Here is a 21,333-nt window from a genome sequence, read left to right as displayed (position 1 = left end):
ACTGATAAACAACCCACATAAACAAAAGGTCTTGAGATGTCATCAAAATTTTTTTAAGAATATTAAAGTGTCCTGAGACCAGCAATAATGAGAACTGCTATTTTATGGGAATTGTGTTGTTTAACTTTTTATCTTTTTTATGGACAATTTTGATAAATTGTATTTTCTATGAAATTATTGATTTCATCTATATCTTCAGCTCTATTCAAAAAGAGTTGTGCAAAATAGCCTTATTTTTAGAAAATTTCCTCTTTTCCATGGTTATTTTGTTCCTGTCATTTCTTTTGTGAATTTGGCCTTGCTTCTTTTTCTTTATTAGCTTAAATAAGCTTAAATAATAAATGATATTTATTAGCGTAAATATTAGTTTACATATTTTGTTGATTTTTCAAAGAACAAGCATTTGAATATGGTTGCTATTTCTGCTGTCTTTCTACTTTTTAAACTCATTAATTTCTGCTTTAATTGTTCCACTTTTAGCGTGGCGGGCTAAGCCCATTATAACCTATGTGGACTCTTAAAAGTAGTTTTCATTCACATGGGGCCATCAGGCATATACATCAATGGTCATGCCCAGAACTCAGTTAACTCTCCTGTCATCCATTGTAAAATAGTCCAAAGGAAATTTGACAAGCTGGAAATTCTGAAGGATATTTCAATAGTCCTCTATTTTGATAATATCATATTAATAATAGTAGATGAGTGAGAAATGTATTGCAGTCCAAATGGTGAGATAGTAAAACTTATAAAGACTTAGGGACCTGCCACAGTAGTGAATTGATAAGGATCCGGTGGTCTGAAGCCTGCCAGGACATCCTCTCAAAGCAACAGACAAATTATTGCATCTTGCATCATCCACCACCAAAAAGGAAACACAACACTTGCTTGACCTCTTTCTGTTCTGGAGGCAGAATATTTATTTCACACTTGTGATACTGCCCTGACACATCTGTCAAGTGACACAGAAGGCTGCCAGCTTTGACCAAGGCTCCGACTAGGAACAGATTCTGCAGTCAGGTTCAGGCTGCTGCCTGGGCCACGTGATACAGAAGACCTTATGGTGTCTGTAGAAGCCCTCTGGGGGCTTCTGTAAGGAGAAGATGCTGTGTAGAATTCATTACAAGCCCTAGCAGGAGAATCACAATGTACACACCTGAGTTCTGGAATAAGCCATGACAAATGCAGCAGAGAATTATATACATAGGAAAAATAGCTGGGCCCTGGTAGAGACAGTATCTCTGACCTTGCTGACCATGGAATAACAAGTGGCTATGTGGCCAGAGGGGGCTTCCCTGGTAGCTCAGCCAGTAGAGAATCCGCCTGCAATGCAGGAGATCCTGGTTTGATTCCTGGGTCAGGAAGATCCCATGGAGAAGGGATAGGTTTGCCACTCCAGTATTCTTGGGCTTCCCTGGTGGCTCAGATGGTAAATAATCCACCTGCAATGTGGGAGACCTGGGTTCGATCCCTGGGTTGGGAAGATCCCCTGGAGGAGGGCATGGCAATTTACTCTAGTATTCTTGCCTGGAGAATCCCCATGGGTAGAGGAGCCTGACAGGCTACAGTCCATAGCGGTCCCAAAGAGTTGGACATGACTGAATGACTAAGCATAGCACATGTGGGCAGAGACACTGCATTATATTTTTATTGATGTGTAATAAATCATATAAATCAAATAAATATAATGGTGTAAGGGAATACACATTTATTAACCTAGTTATATAGGTCAGAAGTCCAGAATGGCTCAAACGGGTTCTCTGCTTAGCAAATCACAAGGCCAAAACCAAATTGTTGACCAGGCTAAGTGCTTATCTGGAAGCTCAAAGTAAGAATCTGCTTTCAACCTCATTCAGGTTGTTGGCCAAAGTCAGTTCCTTGTGGTTGTAGGACTGTTCTTGTTGGCTACCAACTGAGGGCCTTTCTCAGCTCCTGAGGCCTCTGCATTCCTCCTAATGTGTCCCTCATCCTCTTCAAGCCAGCAACAGTGCACCTAATTCCCCCGTCAGTTCAAATCTCTGGCTTCCTCTTTTGCCACCAGCCAGAGAAAGCTCTCACTTTGAAAGGTTCATGTGATTAAATTAGGCCCTCCTGGATAATCTTCTTATCTTAAGGTTAAATGTGCTGGAGAGCATAATAGAACCATGGAAGAAGGGCTTCCCCAATGGCTCAGTGGTAAAGAATCCATCTGGAATGCAGGAGACACAGGAGACAGGGGTTCTATCCCTGAGCAAGGAAGATCCCCTGGAGGAGGAAATGGCAACCCACTCCAGTATTCTTGCCTGGGAAATCCCATGGACAGAGGAAACTGGTGGGCTACGTTCCATGGGGTCACAAAGAGTAGGACATGACTAAACACGCACATGCAGGTCTCATCACAGGAGGGAGAGCTTATCATATTCACAAGTTACAAGGATTAGGATATGACATTTGGGAGACCATTTTAGAAATGGTCTCTACTGCAGCTGTCCATCATGAACTGGATTATCTTAGACACACTAAGTCAAAAGCTGAGGCTGGTCCACCAGCAGTCCGCTGAAAGATGAGAGTAGTATGGCAGGTCTGGGCACAAGCAACACAAGTACTCACAAGTGAGCCGTACCAACAGGTGACTGAGACCGCTTGTCACCCATCACTGTTGCACCAGTGTGTCTCCCTCAGCCCGGATCTACGTGCACAAGGGAAAGTCCTTTATGACCAGCCGACAGAGGAGGAAAAGGCCTCACAGGTGAGTCACTTGATACCTGGAGCCAAAAACGAACTGCTGCCCATGCAGCCCTACTCTGGCATAGCTCTGTGAGAGTGTAGAGAGGAAGTCCTCCCAATGGGGAGGACTTCAAATGGTACACTTGGTCATTTACTTTCCACGGACACAGAAGTATCCCAAGACAAGAATATGCAGAGACTCATGGGCAACCATGAGTGAGTGAGCTGGTGAGTAACCAGCTCTTTTAATCATCATCGCTAACAAGGGAAATGGAACTGGGTGGATGAGGAAACATTATCAGCATGTAGCAACTAACAACCAGAATCACAAACATTATGTGAGAACTTAGGAAAATAATTGTGTAAGAATGTTAAGCGATGGATAACTTAAATTCTTTTGGCCTCACCTGGAAAATGGGCTTACTAACATCTACTATATTGGTTTACTGTGATGATTAAGTGAGACAAAATAGGTTTATCATAGAATCCACTTATTATGAGGGGCTTCCCTGGTGGCTCAGACAGTAAAGAATCTGCCTGCAATGAAGGAGACTCGGCTTTGATCTCTGGGTAGGGAAGATCCCCTGGAGAAGGCTATGGCTATCCACTCCAGTATTCTTTCCTGGAGAATTCCATGGACAAAGGAGCCTTATAGAGGGTTCACAAAGAGCAGGACACAACTGGGCAATTAACACTTTCATTTTCACTTCTACTTATTATGAACCTGTGATAAATGATAGCTATTTTGATAAATGATAGCTATTTTGATAAATGATAGCTATTTTGTTGTCATTATCATTTACAGTAAAGGTGAAAGAAACAAAGAACAAAAATAACTCTTTTAGGCCAATGTTGAATAAAATAACAAATTTTAATCATTTCTTTTCATGTAGCAAAATCATGTAATTCTTTTCTATAATTTCAAAAATTTTGTTATTAAAGTAACCAGGGTTTATTACCAGCAAACTGAAACTCATTAACGAAGTAAAAATAAGTATTATGTCCTCCTGGCTTCATAAGGTTTCAATGACTTAAGTTAATTTCCAAATGTGAAAGTGCCTTGGATGTAGTCACATACCTTTCCCAGTTCTTTCTCTCTTGCCTGAATCTCCCTCTCTGGTGTCCTGGTGAAGGATGTACTGGCTATGACACACACCCTGAACGAGAAGGGAGAGTCAGTAATTCAAGTGAAAATCCATGTGTGGCTGGCCGTGATGTCAGCTGGAGGGGGTCTGGTGAGTACCTCCAGGGGACAGAGGGCCCACAAAAAGAACTCTAGACTATCTGGGAAGTGGACTGGATCCCCCAGGCTGGATCCTGGGTTTGGAAGGGCTCCAGAGAAATGCTGTCAAGACTCAGGAATTTAATTTTAAAAATGCCAAAGGAAGGCAGCCTCAGATCCACACCAGGGCTCATCTGTGGCATGTTTCACTCAAAACTAGTCCCCATATATTTACAGGTATATGTATAACTGAATCACTTTTTTGAACCCCAGCAGGTAACACAACATTGGAAATCAACTATATTTCAATTAAAAAAAAAAAAACCTTCGCTCTAGTTCCCACCACCCATACCTAAACATCCAATATCCTCCAACCTATTATTACTACTGGCTGTTTGGATCTGAATGACTGGACTCTTTGACTCTGTCCCTGAGAAAGACAGAGGTCTTGCTTCATTAATTTTTGCAAGTTACCAGAGCTCCAGAAACTGGTTAGCACCAGAAAGGTTTTTCTGCTACTGGATTTTCATTTTCAGGCTCCAGAAATATCACACATTCTGGCTTGTTTGTGTTCTCCTTACTGCCTCTGAGAACTCCCCTGACAGAAACTGGATTAAGGGACCACTCAATATAAATCGGGCTTCCCTGGTGGCTGGGCTGGTAAAGAACCTGCCTGCCAATGCAGGAGACGCAAGAGAAGCAAGTTTGATCCCTGGGTTGGGAAGAGCCCCTGGAGAAAGAAATGGCAACCCACTCCAGGATTCTTGTCTGGAGAATCCCAAGGACGGAGGAGCCTGGCAGGCTACAGTCCATGGGGTCACAAAGAGTTGGACATGACTGAGGCGATTTAGGACACACACAGGGTAGAGACAGAATGTTTGATTTCTACAATTTTCTCTGTAAGTTCATACTTTAAGGTACTACTCCTGCTCCAAGCACACAGGAATAATGGATAAAATATGAAAAACATCAATCCTGCTCGAAAGCACAATGAACATCTCTGTGGACTACTCAAAATGAGCCTGAAAACCAAAAATTTTAAGAACATCAAGAAATCGAACACTCGGGAAGAAAGCTAACAAATCAAATAATAGACATGAAATTTTCATACAGATTAAATGAAAATAATAGGATTTTCTGGCATAAACTTTGAAATGACACGTTGAGGTTGCATTTTTCTCATTGCATCTGAACAAGTGGTGCATGGTTTCATTTTGCCTTATTAACAGTGATGTTCACTTTGGCCACTTGACTTTCCAGACTTCTCTACTGTACAGTGGATGTGAAGAAGAGGGAACTATTGTGCAGGGTTGGTGGGAGTGTAAATTGGTGCAGCCACTAAAGAAGAGAATATGAGGATTCCTCAAAGAATTGAAACAAGCTACCATACGATCCAGCACTCCCACTCTTGGGTACTTATCCAAAGAAAACAAAAACACTAACTAGAAAAGACATATACACCCCTGTGTTCACTGCGGCATTATCTACAATAGCCAAGATATGGAAGATATTGAAGTTCCTGTCAATAGATGAACGAATAAAGCAGCCTTGAACTGAGCCTGGGAAGAGCTTGAGCTGGTGGGGAGCAGACAGGGACTCAAATCCTTTCTCTACTGCTTAGCTGTGGATTCTCAGGCAAGCTACCTTCCCTGGCCTTGGCTCAGCCAGTTCACTTCTCTGCAAAATGGGAATGCATGCTGCTGCTGCTGCTGCTGCTAAGTCGCGTCAGTCGTGTCCGACTCTGTGCGACCCCATAGACGGCAGCCCACTAGGCTCCCCCATCCCTGGGATTCTCCAGGCAAGAACACTGGAGTAGGTTGCCATTTCCTTCTCCAATGCATGAAAGTGAAAAGTGAAAGTGAAGTCGTGTCCAACTCCTAGCGACACCATGGACTGCAGCCTACCAGGCTCCTCCTTCCATGGGATTTTCCAGGCAAGAGTACTGGAGTGGGGTGCCATTGCCTTCTCCCGGGAATGCATGAGGTCCAGCTTAAAGAGTTGTCAGAATTAAGTAAGAGCGCATATGCAAAGCGCCTGGCACCTGCCTAGCACAGAGGACAACCCCTCCATTCAAGATACCTCTGCTCTCTCTCCAAATGATGTGTGTGCAGGTGTGTGTGTAACAGGTGTTAAATACATGTGTGTGAGTGGGAGGAGGCAGGGCCGGCTGGGGGATACAGCACACAGTTGGCTCAATTACTCATGGCCTCAAAATAAAAAAGCTGCTCCAAGCATTTACAGGCCCCAGGATGATTGTAAATCCCACAGCCCTGGCCCCAGGCCAAAAGAGTGCTAGCCCACCCTCCCCCACCTCCTCCGCTGGTGGCCAGAGCCTTGCTGTCTTCCTCTTTCCCCAGATGGCCTGGTCCGAGCGTGCCCAAGGCCCCAGGAAGCCACGGAGCATCAGAGGCATCATCAGGGTGGTCCTGAAGGGTCCTGGGTGCAGGTCTGCTGGGCTTTTTGGAGACCCTGGCCTCTCCGGGGACCTCTCCAGGTGAGGAGATCTATCTAGAAGCAGGGAGGGGAGCGATACACAGCCTGGACCTCTCCCCCTTACAATATGGCCCGGCCAGGGGTGCAAGTCCTCAGACCCTCCCACCTGGGAGCTGGCCAAGCAGGTGGGGCACTCTCGCCTCCATGTCTCTGAGGAGGAACCAGGAATCTCTTTCCTGTTCTGGAGCTTTGGGAGAGCTGGCCATCGAAGGACTCCCACTGGGACTCTTTCTAACCCGAAAGCTGCTTCCTCCCTATTGAGCTCCATAAAGCTGTTTTTCTGTGACTTTGCAGAAGGTTGAGAGGCACACAGATGGCTCTGGAAGGTCAGTGTGAAGCCAGCAGGCCTGTCCCCCCCTAGTCATTCCAGTTAGCTCTGGGAGTGTTGCTGGGAGTGGGGGTCCTGGGGAAGGGTTCAGTGGGCAGCAAGACCAGCCTCCTTCGCATTCCCCTGGACAAGAAGGTCAGGGACAGGACTGGCCTGAGGTCACCCACAGTACAAGCAGGTGCTGGCTGAGCGCTAGAACCCAGGAGTACTCTCCCATCCACCTCTGTGCTCCCAGAGCCAGATCAGAGGCCCCAGGGGTAACAGGGGTTCAAAGTGATGGTGGGCTGGACTCCAGCCCAGGGTTCTTGGTGGCAAGACTCTGCCTGCTCTAGAGGCTACTGCTAGAGTTCCACATAAAGAGACATTCTGTAAGCCCCTACTTACAAAAGGGTAACTGCAGCAGATTAGAGATGGTCACAAAATCTTGGCGATCCCCCCATGGAGAGGTGGGGCCCTATTCCCCTCACCTTGGAACTGGGCCGGGCTTCATGGATTCATGACTTGCTTGACAATGAATGATGTGAGAATGACGCTCTGGGACATCCATGGCTAGTTTCCCTTAACTTCCTACCAGACACAGGAATGAAGCCGCCTTGAAGTCACCCAGGTGAGCCCATCTTCCAGCTGAATCCCACTCAGGTGCCCACCACTGATGCCACGTGGAGCATCACCTCACCGAGCCCTGCCGGGATTCTTAACCCACAAGACCATGAGAGAAAATAAAATGGTGGTTGTTTTAATCTACTGAGTTTTGGTGTCATCTCTTAACACAGCAATAGATAACTATAGGGTAACTTTCCATCTTGAACATACCAGAGAACAGAGCAGCTGGATGCAGACTCCTTTCTAAAGCAAGTACACACACTCCTGAATTGTATACACCGTTTAAGCTCAGATGCCTTTCGAGATTTCATAAAGCTGATTTGGGCTCCAAATATTATAAATGTAACTTGGATACCAACTGGCATAAAAAAAAATTAAACCTAATTCTCCTGGTGCAATGACTGTATAGCACAGGCCTCTGTTCTTATTTAATTCAAGAACCACCTTTTAGGGTAGTTTGATGCGGTATCGCCATTTTACCAGAGAGGACATGGAAACAGAGGTTAAGGAGCTTGCCTGAGACCATACAACTCGCAAACGCCAGGGCTGGGGTTCAAAGAGCCTCTCTCCACGGAGGGTGCTTCCCCGGGGCCCTCCCCACGTCTGAGAGGACACCCCCGCACACCGTGTTGGTGACACGAGGGGCCGCGGGTGGACGCTGGAGCGGGGGTCCCGGGGCCCCAGGAAAGCTCCTCCAGGCTGACGACGGAGCACAAACCCCGGCCCAGCCTTGCGCCACCTGCCCACGTCCCCTCCTCAGGCCCCTGGCGCAGCTGTCACCATCACGGGCCTCAGATCCGGTTACAGACCCCAGAGCCCCCTCCTCCTCCTGCCCGTGCGCAGGACGGAAGGCAGAGCCCCGTCCGGCCTGGGAACAGCACTGAAGGCGGAGGACCAAACCGCCCAAGGCACTGCCAGCTGCCGTCACCGCCGCGCCCCCGCCCGCTGAGCTCATTCTCTGGGGTCTTCAGCGGCTGGTGGTGAAGACGGACAGGAGTGCGCGCCCTGCGGTGGGCTGTGAGGAATCCTGCAGTTGGCTTTGTTGAGACGAGTTGATGCCGCACCAGGCCCGGGCTCTGCACCTGCTGCCGGAGGAAGTCCCCTCCTACCTTGCCCCAGAGTGCGTGCAAGCGCACACGCCCGCACACAGAGGAAGCCACCTCCCACCCAGTAGCTCCCACAGAAGGCCCAGGCCTGGATTAACTCTGGGCTTCACCAGTTGCTAATCTAAGGTTCAGTTTCCTCACCTGTAAAATGGGTCCATATAACACCTAACTCATAGGTTTTATATCTCAGGTCCTCACCAAAAGCTTGTTGAGTAAAACCGACAAGCAATAACAAAACCAACAACCCCACATCCATCCATCCATCCATCCATTCCCTGTGGTGCAGGTACCAGACTCTACTCTCCTCCTCACTGCTGCCTTCCTTCCTGTCAGCCCCACCCTTGCTCCACTGGGCTTGACCCAAGGCTCTTAACTAGGCCTCCCCCTGCCAACCCTGCAAGATGGTGAGCTCCTCTCCTCTGGGTCACACCTCTGAGGGCTGGAGTATGTGTCTGAGAAGCTTCAGGCGTTTAGCAAATGTATCCAGTTCTTGGGGATTAGGCAACAAGCCTACTGAATGCCCTTTCAAAGTCACACTAGAGCAGTGACCAGCAGACCCCCCTTGGGCCATCCAACTTTCTAAGGGAAGTCATTTGTTTGACACACTGTCTTCCATGGATCAGGGCATAGATCCTGCTGAGTTAGATGTTAACTTACAAAGAAATGAAACTTTCCCCAATTGGAACATTGGAAGTGACTCTTGTAAGCTAGAAAAATAACCCCGAAAGATTATGGTTTTATTGACCTATCCAGATCTGTTATCCTGCAGGTTCCGTCATTAATGAGATAATGGTGCTCATGGTAAAGAACTCACCTGCCAGTGCAGGAGATGCAGGAGACCTGAGTTCGATCCCAGGTTGGGAAGATCCCCTGGAGGAGGGCATAGCAACCCACTCCAGTGTTGTTGCCTGGAGAATCCCATGGATAGCGGAGCCCGGCAGGCTACAGTCCATGGGGTCATAAAGAGTCAGACATGACTGAAGCAACTTAGCATGCATACTGTGTATGAGAATCATATTTTCAAAATTCCAAAACCATGCTTCAACACAGATCTCATATGTTTAGGAAGAGGCCAGGGTTGGGGTGGGAGGACACCTGTAAGTGGAAATTGGAAAGAATGAAGCCCCAGTGGATGCTGAGGGGCTGTGGATGGAGAGGAAGATGGAGCTTAAGGCCAAGTACACTAGTGTCCTGAGAGCTGGTGATGCTTCCGATGCTGGTGGTGATGTTGAGGGTGGGAGCCAGGGTAGATGGAGCTACAGAAGAGTGATTGCTGAACAGAGTGGTGACGCAAAGTGGCATCCCAGAGCCAGGAGCTCACTGTCCCTCTTCCGAAGCCTGAGAGAAGAGGTAGATGAGAAAATCCCTCTCCATCAAAAGGACTTGAACAATGAGAGACGTCAAAGGGACTCATCAGGAGGTAACGGAAGCTTTCAGGTGTTGAGACTGAGGCTGAAGTTTTTATAAGCCTTAGTGATATAAGAGGGTGGTCAGAAGGTAACGGAAGGTTTCAGGTGTTGAGTCTGAGGCTGAAGGTTTCAGAAGCCTTAGTGATATAAGAGGGTGGTCAGGAGGTAACGGAAGGTTTCAGGTGTTGAGTCTGAGGCTGAAGGTTTCAGAAGCCTTAGTGATATAAGAGGGTGGGGAGAAGGTGGGGCAGGTATGGAAGGAAGCTGGCTCCTGGCCCAGGAATGAGAGCAGCATGAGGGTGGGAAGCCATCTGGAAGGAAGCAGAGTCACAGTGATGCCCGTGACGGACTGGGCAGGCCGGGGGCTTCTACCAGAGCAGGGCCTGGTACAGCTCTGGGGTCAGAAATGCTCCAAGTGGGGACTGTGGGCAAGAGGCTTTGGGGGTTTTCCCGGTGGCCAGACTCACTGGCTGGGCATGAGGAAACCCTGAGCTGGGCACGCTGAGCTCTTAGCTTCCAACAGAAGCTTCCCAGAAACTTCAGGTGTGCAAAGGAGGTATTGGGGTGACAGGGAACCGCTGTCAGGCTCTTCAGCTGCCCACACTGTCACTGTGATTATGCTCCGAATCTCCCCTCAGAACTGCTGGCGGCCGGCAGAGACCCTCAGCTGGGAGCGGCCAGGTCCTGTCTACTGAGGAGGCCCAGGAGTCAAGCTGGTGAGTTTGAACTACTCTCCCCTCAAGACAGGAATTAGCTTAAAGCCCCCAAGTCAAACAGGGGAGTGGCACAGTCCTCTGGCTGGTGGGACGGCGGCAGCTCTGGTTGGCTCACCTCTGCCATCCCAGCCTTCCAGTCTGGAGGCCTTTTGAAGTCTGCCAGTCGCAGGGACCACCCGCCCTCCCACCCCACTGCATCCAGCTGCCGCCCACTGTTTACCTCGGTTCAGATGAAAGTTTTAACTTTCCCCTTACATAAAGCAAACCCCAAAAGCCTGCTTCTTTTCTTTGCGTAAAGAATCAGAAAGGATTCCTCCCAAGTTCATGGGCCACTCTTTGTTCCAAAGGTGAAGGGTTTCAACAGCCTGAGCCTTCTCTTTAAGGCCCATAGATTTTCCCAGTTAACAGGCAGGGCCTGTAACCTTCCTGGGCCCTGCCCCAGACCTGCTGATTTAGAACCTCCAAGGGAAACGCTCGCAAAACAGCAGCTTCAATCAAAAACAACTTCAAGGGCTTCTTGGGTGGTCTAGTAGTTAAGAATCCGCCTTGCAGTGCAGAGGACATGGGTTCAGTCCCTGGTCTGGGAAGATCCCACATGCCACGGAGCAACTAAGCCCGTGTGCCACCACTATCGAACCCTTGCTCTGGATCCCTTGAGCCACAACTACTGAAGCCCACACGCCCTAGAGCCTGTGCTCTGCAACAAGAGAGGCCGCCGCAGGGCGAAGCCCGCACACTCCTGCGAGAGAATAGCCCCCACTTGCCTTAACTAGAGAAAGCCTGTGGGCAGCAACAAAGACCCAGCAAGGCCAAAAATAAAGAAAGAAAGAAATATAAAAACCACTCCAGGGCACCTCCCTGGTTAAGAATCTGCCCTGCGATGCAAGGGACATGGGTTCGATCCCTGGTCAGGGAACTAAGATCCCACATGCCTCAGGGCAACTAAGCCCATGTGCCACAACCACTGAGCCTGCGCAACTAAGCCCCGACATGGCTAAATAAGTAAGTAAACACTTAAAAACCACTCCAAGTGGGGAGTTCCCTGGTGGTCTAGCGGTTAGGATGGCGAGCGTTCACTGCCGTGGCCCAGGGTCAATTCTTGACCAGGGAACTGAGATCCTGCAAGCTGAGCAGCCTGGCCCCCGAAAAAGGACGAAAAACAAAATAAACAACACTCCAAGCGAATATGATGGTGAGGCAAGGCTGGGTGACACAGGTTCAGATTAGAACTCCTCTGGGATATGGGGTATTTGTACATTTCTCATCAAACTTCTAGCTGAATTATTCCCGACTCTTCCCTAGCTACCAAGTTCAGCCCTAGAGTGGGCCAGGGTGGCCGTACAGAACATAGCTATCTCGAGCATCCACGCCCCCTTCTGTATGGGGAACCCAGTCAAAGGGAATCATGGCAACGATAGAAATAGACCATGGGAGAATTCAGAGGGGATCAGCAGCCTGGGGTGTCCCAGGTCACGGCCTGCGGGCAGGTGGAAGGTTCACGGACAGGGAGGCACCACACGGGATGTGGACCTCAGAGGAGGACCGACCTGGGCTGGGTCTGCCGCCCCCGCTTAGAGCTGTGTGGCCAGGGGTTGGGGTGGGGAAATAGCCCCTTCGAGGCTCAGTCCCATTTTTTGAACAACAGCTCCTCTCTCAGGGTGGTGGTGAGGCTTCTCTGCCCTTGCCATAGAGAATATAAGTCGCTGAGCACAGAGCCTGGCACACAGTAAACGCTCAGTAAGTGCCAGCTGCTATTATTGATCATTCATGCATTCCACAAACAACTTGTGGATAAAAATGGCAAAAATAAACAGCAAAACAGAAAATTAGACAGATGCGGTGTCAATGCTCATAGTGCACACGGGATGGAGGGTTTTAACGGGATTTTACTCTAAATTCATACAAACAAAAGGTTTCTGTTTTTAAAGTGACAGAAGAAAAGAACTTGGGGAAAAGCACAGGTTCAACTCAGATGAGAGTTCTGCCCTGGTTCCTGCTTCAGATTCAATCTGTTGGTGCAAGAATAGATTGTGGAGATCTCAGAAAAGGGGCCCGACTTCCTGAGACTGGAGAATCTTTTCAGTCTTGAAGAGCAAATAAAACTGTTACCCCCATACCCTGCCTTTGCAGTAGTAAAATCTTGGTGATCTAGAACTATTCTTAGTTCCCTCAACTTCCAAGTCCTCCTCTACCTCAAACGTCTCATGTTACTGCTTTAAAAACCCTCTTATACCTACAAACTACAAAGTAAAGAATAATTAGGTGCATTCGAGAACCAAGAGAGAAAAGGGACAGTGTGGGGAGGGGCGTGGAATCACAGTCCTACCCTTTGGGATGCACGAGGTTGAACCCAGGCTCTCCTCCAGGAAAGCTGAGCTCTCAGATGCATGGGCAGGGAAGAGGGCTAGTGGTGGTGGCCAGAGCTCAATGTGCAATCTTTGCCTTTTTAATACTGGGAGCTGAGAATAGGGTTGGGGGACTTGAGAGGAACTGACAGTTAAGTGCTAGAGAATTCCAGAATCAAAAGCACTTAGCCAGTATGCTCCTCTGCAAAAGATATATGTGTGATACAGACTGGGGTCGGGGGGAGTTTTGGATCTGCAATTGCTTCCCAGGGACCATCTGAAGCTAGGGACTGCAGAACCCAGGACTGCATTTCAACAAAGCTTTTTGCTTTTGTGGCCTGGCATCCCTGGGGGATGGGTTGGGGGTGGGGAACGTAGCTGCAGGAAAAAAAAAAAGCTCCGGGAATACACCTCAGATTTGTAGGCAGCTCGGAAACCGACTGGTCCAGAGGTGCTTTCACCCTGCTTTGTGGCAGGTCATTCCGCCAGTGTCGGTACCAACTTTGAGTTTTTAAAAGGGAGTCAGAGAGAAGAGATCTAGTGAAATAAGGGAGAGCAGGGCTCTCTACTCTCAGCCCCACCACTTTCTCTTTTTTAAAATATTTAATTGGCTGCGTCAGGTCTTGGTTGCAGCATGCAAACTCTTAATTGCAGCATGCAGAATCTAGTTCCCTGACCAGACTGAGCCCAGGCCCCCTGCTTTGGAAGCACAGAGTCTTGGCCACTGGACCACCAGGGAACTCCCCCCACCTCTTTCTTGCAGGAATTTTTCAGCAAGTTCCTTCACCCTCATGGAAGCTTCTTTTTGTGCAGACTAGTTACCACCACCCACCTCAAATTTATTGCCCTCAAGTGAGATGATAAAGGGGCTGTCTGGTATTTGTTGTTGTCGTGTCTGCCTGTTTTTTGTGACCTCATGAACTGTAGCCCACTAGGCTCCTCTGTCCATGCGACTTCCCAGGCAAAAATACTGGGGTGTTCTTGTATTTCTTCCTCCCAGGGATCTTCCAGACCCAGGAATCGAACCCATGTCTCCTGCATTGGCAGGTGAATTCTTTACCACTGAGCCACCAGGGAAACCCCTGTCTAGTATTTAGTAGGTAATTAGTTACTATTAACTCACCCAAAGTTAAACTGTATAAATTCAATACATGGCAAAGATGCTTCTGTCCCAAGGGATCAAGATGACCACCTGAAATCAAACTTTTTTTTTCCCGTACTGCATTGCTTGCAGGATCTTAGTTCCCTGACCAGAGATCGAACCCAGGGCCCCGGCAGTGAAAATACCAAGTCCTAACTACTGGATCTTCTGGTAAGTCCCCAAACATTTCTTTTTAATATCCAGCCAAGGACAGAGGTTAGACAACAGACACTCCAGGATTGTGTCCACAAAAAAAAAAGGAAGCAAAAGGTCACTGGAAAGACCTCGTTGGCATGCAGCTTCAGTAGTTTCTCTTTCTTGAAGGTTCCGGAGCTTTTATCTCACACTTGAGATGAAAGACCAGACATTCTTACCTCAGAATTGAAAGACCACGCTGCTTATTTCTCTACTTGTACCTTAAAAACTCCAGGCCACTGTAAGGCCAGGCTCAGTGCCAGTTATTTGCATCAGGGTCACAGATGTAGCTTTAGGGGGGCGAAGATTAAGGTCAAGGCAGGGCCCTGCGTGTGCACAAGGAGGCACACACGCTGCTTCACACCTGCTTCCCAGGAGGATGAACACTTTATTCTTCAGCAGTATGGAAACCGGGCTTCTGGGAGAATCCTTAAGAGGGATAACAGTACTTTCTCCAAGGCTACGGGGGTGCTAAGAAGGTTTCTTAGAAAACCAACCAGCAAGTACTGTCATCATTCTGTGAGAGAATGTAAGAGACCCTGATTCTGCCTCAGAGTTGTGTAGGAGAGATGATGATGAAATGGTGAACTGAAATGCAATGTCATATGTGAAGCTGTTTACATTAAGGGATGCAAGGTGAAAGTCAGCAACAGAAAACAGGGGAAACGAAGACAGTCTCTTCTGGGTCTACAGGATTCAGAAGTCACAAGCAGAAAAAAAAAGCTGCTCTGAGTAGGGCTTTGCAAGAAGGGGTTGTGGCTTTGTTAACAAGATTCTATTAAACATCTGCAGCATAGCTTTGTAAATAGCAACAATACAACCTGTTGCAAGCACTAGCCACCTTGGCTGAAGGCATCCAATTTATGACTGAACTGCAAGCAGTTAACACTTAGCTCGAACTTCTGCAACAGGGAAATCTCAAAAATATCACATCTCAACCTGCTCATTGCTCTTGAAACTCTAAGGAACTAAAGAGGAAACTAGTTTGAAAACTATAGACTGAAAAAAGGAGGGGTTGGCATGTGGGAAGGGCCCCCTCTAGTGGTTCTGGAAATAAATGAACTAATTTGGGATTTAGAGTATCAGGAGCAAAGCACAGCTGCAGCAAACCTCAATCTTACCAAAAATCTTAATCATTGTTTCTAATTCTGAGGTGACATGACAGATTCCTATTTTAAAAAAAAAAACCTCTCCTAGCAGGCTTCTGCCTTAGAAGCAACATGATCCTTTCCCTATGTTACACAATAACCACTTCTGTGGCCTTCAGTTCAGTTGCAGTTCAGTTCAGTCGCTCAGTCATGTCTGACTCTGCGACCCCATGAACCGCAGCACACCAGGCCTCTTTGTCCATCACCAATTCCTAGAGCCTACCCAAACTCATGTCCATTGAGTCGGTGATGCCATCCAACCATCCCCTCCTCTGTCGTCCCTTCTCCTCCTGCCCTGTCTTTCCCAGCATCAGGGTGTTTACAAATGAGTCAGCTCTTCGCATCAGGTGGCCTTAGTTCCAAATGATTTGGTCTCACATCCATGTTCTTCACTTTCAACTTTCTAGTGTTTTTTTTTTTTCTCTCTCTCACCTATATGTACTTCTGTCTTACCAGTTTATAGAACCATCATTTTTAATGAACAAAAGTTTCATACTTAGGAGACTAAGGCTGGATTTGGTATCACCACACACTTGACTGTGTATTACATAAGCAACATGCCAGGCACTGGTCTGAACCATACAGAATCCATAAAACATTCAAATGCTAACAGACTTATGCCAGCCAATGTGATGACTTGAGGGAGTAAATATATCCATGTTCTCCTTGAAACCCTGATCTCTATGCAGCCTCATATCCCTGTGCAGTTACTGGCTGCTACAAGGGCTCTTACACCCAGAAGACTCTCTGTCTGTAGGAAGGGGAGACCAAGTGCCACAAGGTGGCAGATTTATGGAGCAACACTGGCATCTTTCATGCAGACAAGACTGGCAGCCAGGAGTAACCCAGCCCCCTAGGACATTCAGGCAGACAGAGATCAGAGTGTACCTAAATAGGTGAGAGCTAAAGAAAAGGGGAGAAGGGTAGGGAGGGAAAAGGTTTTGATTAAACAAAAGATGGTGGTGACTCACCCTTTGAAATCCGTTACTGCGTGTAACGTGGAGGACTGATCAACACTGTACAAAACAGCTCCCCTATTTGCAGTTAACCGGGGAGGACAAAGAGCTATCATCCCATATTTCATGTGTTTTAAAAAAGGTGCAGAAATTAAACAAAAAGCTTTCTATCTTGAGAAAATTAATTTCCAGGGTTCTGGGTAAAAATGCTCATTTTGGCACTGTTGCTGAAACAACCTAAGCATCCAATAGGAGATATTTAAGTAAATTAGGCTACTTCTGACAGAATTTTGTGGCTATTAAAATTTTGTTTCTGAAGAGATTAAAGAGGGATATTTCATATTGTATTACTAACTGAAAAGTTCAGGATATAAAATTATATACCCAGTATAAACCTAACCATAAAATTTTGTATGAAAATTTGAAGGAAATGCCCAAAAATGTTAATTGTGGAAGTCTGGCTGGTAAGGTGACCTAAAAATGCCATATTCTTCAAAACTACATGTAATATATACACTCTTCAAATCTATTAGTACTTTGTAAATAATATTAGTAAAATCTCAGAGTGGAAAAATCAGAACAGAGAGAAACCCTTTTTAGATTTATGAATCACTGGCTAATTCCTTTGGTGAATTTCTGTCCTTCCTCTGAGTTTCTGGGTTAGCCAAATATTCCAGGATTTTCACATTTTTCTGTTCAGTAAGAATAATTTATGAGGAACTCCCTAGCGGTCCACTAGGTTAGGACTCCATCCTTCCACTGCCAGGGGCCCAGGTTCAATCCTTGGTCAGGGAACTAAGAACCTATAAGGGTAGAGAGCCCAAAAAATTACATAATATAAAAATTTATGATGAGATATAGAAAGGAAAATGGGTTTTACATTTATATTGTTTCACTATTTAGGTGCTTACTGTTATAAACTCACTTAAGTCTCATTTACACTCTTGGGGAGATGCTTAAGAAGATTATTAGCAAGTTCTAGAATAATGCCATGCATGTAACATCCCTGCCAAATTCTTTACTATGGAGGCTTGATTGTATCAGGGGAAAGTTATAGATCATAAACTATATACCAACCACTTCAGTCTGCATTTGTTGTCGTTCAGTCTCTCAGTCATGTCCGACTCTTTGCAACCCCATGAACTACAGCCCGCCAGGATTCCCTGTCCTTCACTATCTCCCAACTTTGCTCAAACTCATAGCCATTGAGTCGGTGATGCCATCCAACCATTTCAACTTTTGTTGCCCTCTTCTCCTCCTGCCCTCAACCTTTCCCTGATGCTGGGGACTTTTCCAATCAGTCGGCTCTTCAATGTCCATGGGTGACTCATAATGAATATTCCTGGGGACATGCTTAAGAAACATTTTAGGAATGTTAGAAGGATACTGTGCTTATATAACCCTTTGAATGGGGTCTTAGAATTCTATTTCTTGAACCAAATTCTCTCTTAGGAAGATAAACAATCTACTGTATGTGTGTGTGCTCAATCTCTCAGTTGTGTCCAACTCTTTGTGGGCTCATTGACTGTAGCCCACCAGGCGCCTCTGTCCATGGAAATTTTCCAGGCAAGAATACTGGAGGGGTTGCCATTTTCTACTCCAGGGGATTTTCCTGACCCAGGGATCAAACCTGTGTCTCTTGCGCACACTGTATTGTATCCTCCCAACCCACATGAGCAAATGCACACATTTAAGTTCCAACCCCACTACCTCCAAATACCACTACTGTTTTGGAGACAGGGCTTTTAAAGAGGTGATCAAGTTACAATAAGGCTGGAAAGAGTGGGCCCTAGTCCAATCTGACTGGAGGCCTTAGGAGGAAATTTCCTTAAGTGGAAATCTGGACAAATGAGTTGTTTAAATGTTATGCTTCAAAAGATATTATTAAGAAAGTAAAAAGACAAGGGCTGGGAGAAAATATCTACAAGTCACACACCTGACAACGGACTTTTGTATCCAGAATATATAAAAAACTCCCACTTCTGTTATTAGTATCCTGTAATAATATAAACTATGATTCTATAATAAGAATACGAGTTAACAGAATTTAAACATGGGCAAAAGATGTGAACAGACATTTCACCAAAGATGACACATAAATGACCAGTAAGTACATAAAAAGGTACTTAACATCATTAGTCATCAGGAAAATGCAAATTAAAACCACAATGAGATACCACTTCACGTAAGAACGGCTATAACAAAAAGAGAGATTAAGTGTTGGTGAGGATATGGAAAAATCAGAACCCTCACAAACTACTGGTAGAAATATAAAATGATACAGTTCCTTTGGAAAAGTCTGGCAATTCCTCAAAATGTTAAACATACCACATCACCCAACAATTCCAATCCTAGGTAAACACCCAAGAATACACAAAAACTTGTTCATAGATATTCACAGAAACATTATTTATACTAGCCAAAAGGTAGAAACAACCCAAATGTCCAACTAATGATAAAAACAACACAGTATACAGGTGACCTTTGAACAACATAAAGGTTAAGGGTGCTGACTTCCCCTTAGAGCTGAAAATTCAAGTAATGCTATGTCTGCCTCAAAAACAAAGGAAATGATCCATAAAATGAAAATACAGGTAACTATATTGAAAAATATCCAAGTTTAAGCAGACCTGACCAGTTCAAACAAACGTTCATGAGTCAAAATGTATAATCATACAATGGGATATTATTCAGCAATAAAATGGAATCAAATACTGGTATGTGCTACACCATAAATGAACCTTGAAAACATGCTAAATAAATGAAGCTAGTCATAAAAGGTCCTATACTGTATAATTCTGTTTACATGAAATGTCCAGAATAGGCAAATCCATAGTATGAAACATACATTTGTGGTTGCCAGGGGAATAAGAGGAAAGGGAGACGTAGAGTGACTGCTGATTGGTACAGTGTTACTTGTGGGGTAACTGAAATGCTCTAAAATTTGATTGTACAGATGGTTGCACAATTCTGTGAATAAACTAAAAAGCACTGAATTGTGCTATACTATTTTGAAGGGTGAATGTTATGGTGTGTGAATTACCTCAATAAGCAATTTAAAAACACAATAAACAACAAAGCTCTCCTTTGGGAAAAGACCAATGTTCCAACAACAAGGTTTTCCAAACTATTTACTTATCTGGAGGAACAACAATTTCTTGGATACACTTCCTAACTTCTATTAAACACACTGCCATTTTAAATTAAAAATACTTTTTAAAGGACAGTTACATTGAGTTATAGCAGGGTTTCTAATCCTCACTGAGGGTCAGGATCACCTTATGGAACTTTAGAATTAACATTGACCAAGACTCTATTCCTTAGAGATTTGGATTCAAGTGGTCTAGGGAAAGACTCAAGCGGTGTTACATTTTTAAAAGCTCCCTCCCATGGATTTAAACAAGCAGCCAGGATTGGAAATCATATTGCAATTCAACAGAATATTAAACCATATTTTAAAAATCTTTTAGGTGAAGGCAGACCTTTTCTTAAGCAAAACAAAAAGCAAATATTTAAGAAAAATTTGTTTCCAATCATACAACTATAAATAAAAAGCCACATAAAACAGTCATAAAACCAATTATTTAATTGAAGCTATAAAAAGAGGCAATACACTTGATAAAATAATTAGGAAACAATATTTAGCAAATTTTAAAAGATTTAAAACAGGAGAACACTTTACAAAAAGTTGTGTGGGAAATAAAATCCTTAAACTATGAATAGAAATGTAACATTACAGAGTACGTTATAAAATACAATGACAGAAATATAAAAGGACTATGTATACTCTAAGCTGAAAACTATTAATAATGACCAGATATTTAAGTTTAAATTTACAGTTCCTGGGTAAAAGGATCATATTACTTTACACATCTTCCAGACCAATGGGTAGTATTTTCCAATTAACCATGAGTGGTATCATCTTCTACAAAGTCTTTGGCCATCTCTGCTGTGATCACATCAATATGACTAACCTGAAGAATAAACATTAAAAACAGAATCTGTTAAATTGTAAAGAAACTTACCAGTGTTCCCACTGGATACGGTAATATTTTAAAAATACAGCCAATTACCTATAAATTTCATATTTCAAGTCAACTGACTCTAAAACACTGACTGATAAAACCCTTATTTTAATGCTGTTTGTTCAACTGCTAAGTTGCTTCAGTCGTGTCCGACTCTGTGCGACCCCATAGACGGCAGCCCACCAGGCTCCCCCATCCCTGGGATTCTCCAGGCAAGAACACTGGAGTGGGTTGCCATTTCCTTCTCCAGTTTGTTCAACACATGAGTTTAAAAAATATTTTGCATTTTAATGCTCTGAAGATACAGATAAGTACTAATGTCTAAATATCTGAACCACATTTTTGTTCAGTTTTTTATTACTTTGCTATTTCAAAGAATTTTAAGGCTGAAAACACCTGGAAGAGCCATGTGGTCTAACCAAATATAAATCAATGTATGTAAATGTTAAAGACTGCATTAAATAAGCACTAAATAGACTAGGGAGGAGGATAATGTCTCTTAATGCCAATGAAAATAAAACTATGCAATGAATGCCAAAAAAAACCCCCTGATAGGCTTCATAAACATTTTAAGGTTTTTTTCACAAAGACTTCATCCAATAAGCAACAAGTTTCTGAATTTTTTCTCATGACTTAAGTAACAACAAAAAAAAGAACTGAATGGATACAATGGATTAAATACTATATGAACTTAAACTTCATGTAAAAAAATTTTACCTTATTTCTGAACTTCACACCATAGAATTTGTCAGCTGACTCAAGCAGTTCAGGCCTAAAAGTAGTTGTAATGAATTGAGCATGTACAGCAAGCTCCATAATCATATCTGTAAAAAGAAAGAGTAATTTAATAAAACCGTTTTCTCAGTAGAACTAAAAATTTAAAAAGCAATGATCTTTAATCTTACCTAAAATTTAAAACTGCCTGTTTGCATACATCTATAGA

The 21,333-nt window shown here is 44.8% G+C and overlaps 1 protein-coding gene and 1 long non-coding RNA gene across 2 annotated transcripts in view; one reads left to right on the top strand and one right to left on the bottom strand.

Moving 5' to 3' along the window:
- The first annotated feature begins 9,641 nt into the window (after nucleotides 1–9,641).
- LOC147344320 (uncharacterized) lies at nucleotides 9,642–12,758 on the top strand. The gene is made up of 3 exons (XR_015155314.1): nucleotides 9,642–10,250; nucleotides 10,503–10,580; nucleotides 12,509–12,758. It is a non-coding gene; the product is annotated as an uncharacterized LOC147344320 (long non-coding RNA).
- Nucleotides 12,759–19,928: 7,170 nt separating this feature from the next.
- The window catches only part of SMC3 (structural maintenance of chromosomes 3), a 37,867-nt gene continuing 36,462 nt past the window's right edge, over nucleotides 19,929–21,333 (bottom strand). The window contains exons 28-29 of the mRNA XM_086378978.1: nucleotides 21,108–21,214; nucleotides 19,929–20,339 (exon numbers count right to left, since the gene is read on the bottom strand). Of these exons, the coding sequence (XP_086235104.1) occupies nucleotides 20,268–20,339; nucleotides 21,108–21,214 (179 nt within the window). The 3' untranslated portion in view covers nucleotides 19,929–20,267. The remainder of the gene's footprint in view (nucleotides 20,340–21,107; nucleotides 21,215–21,333) is intronic.

The sequence above is a fragment of the Bos grunniens genome, chromosome 26 (genome assembly GCF_055505025.1).
Source record: "Bos grunniens cultivar Pamir isolate PY7600 chromosome 26, Bosgru_T2T1.0, whole genome shotgun sequence".
NCBI classification, from domain to species: Eukaryota; Metazoa; Chordata; class Mammalia; order Artiodactyla; family Bovidae; genus Bos; species Bos grunniens.
The sequence above is the reverse complement of the archived record's forward strand: the minus strand, read 5'-3'. Positions and strand labels throughout refer to the sequence as shown.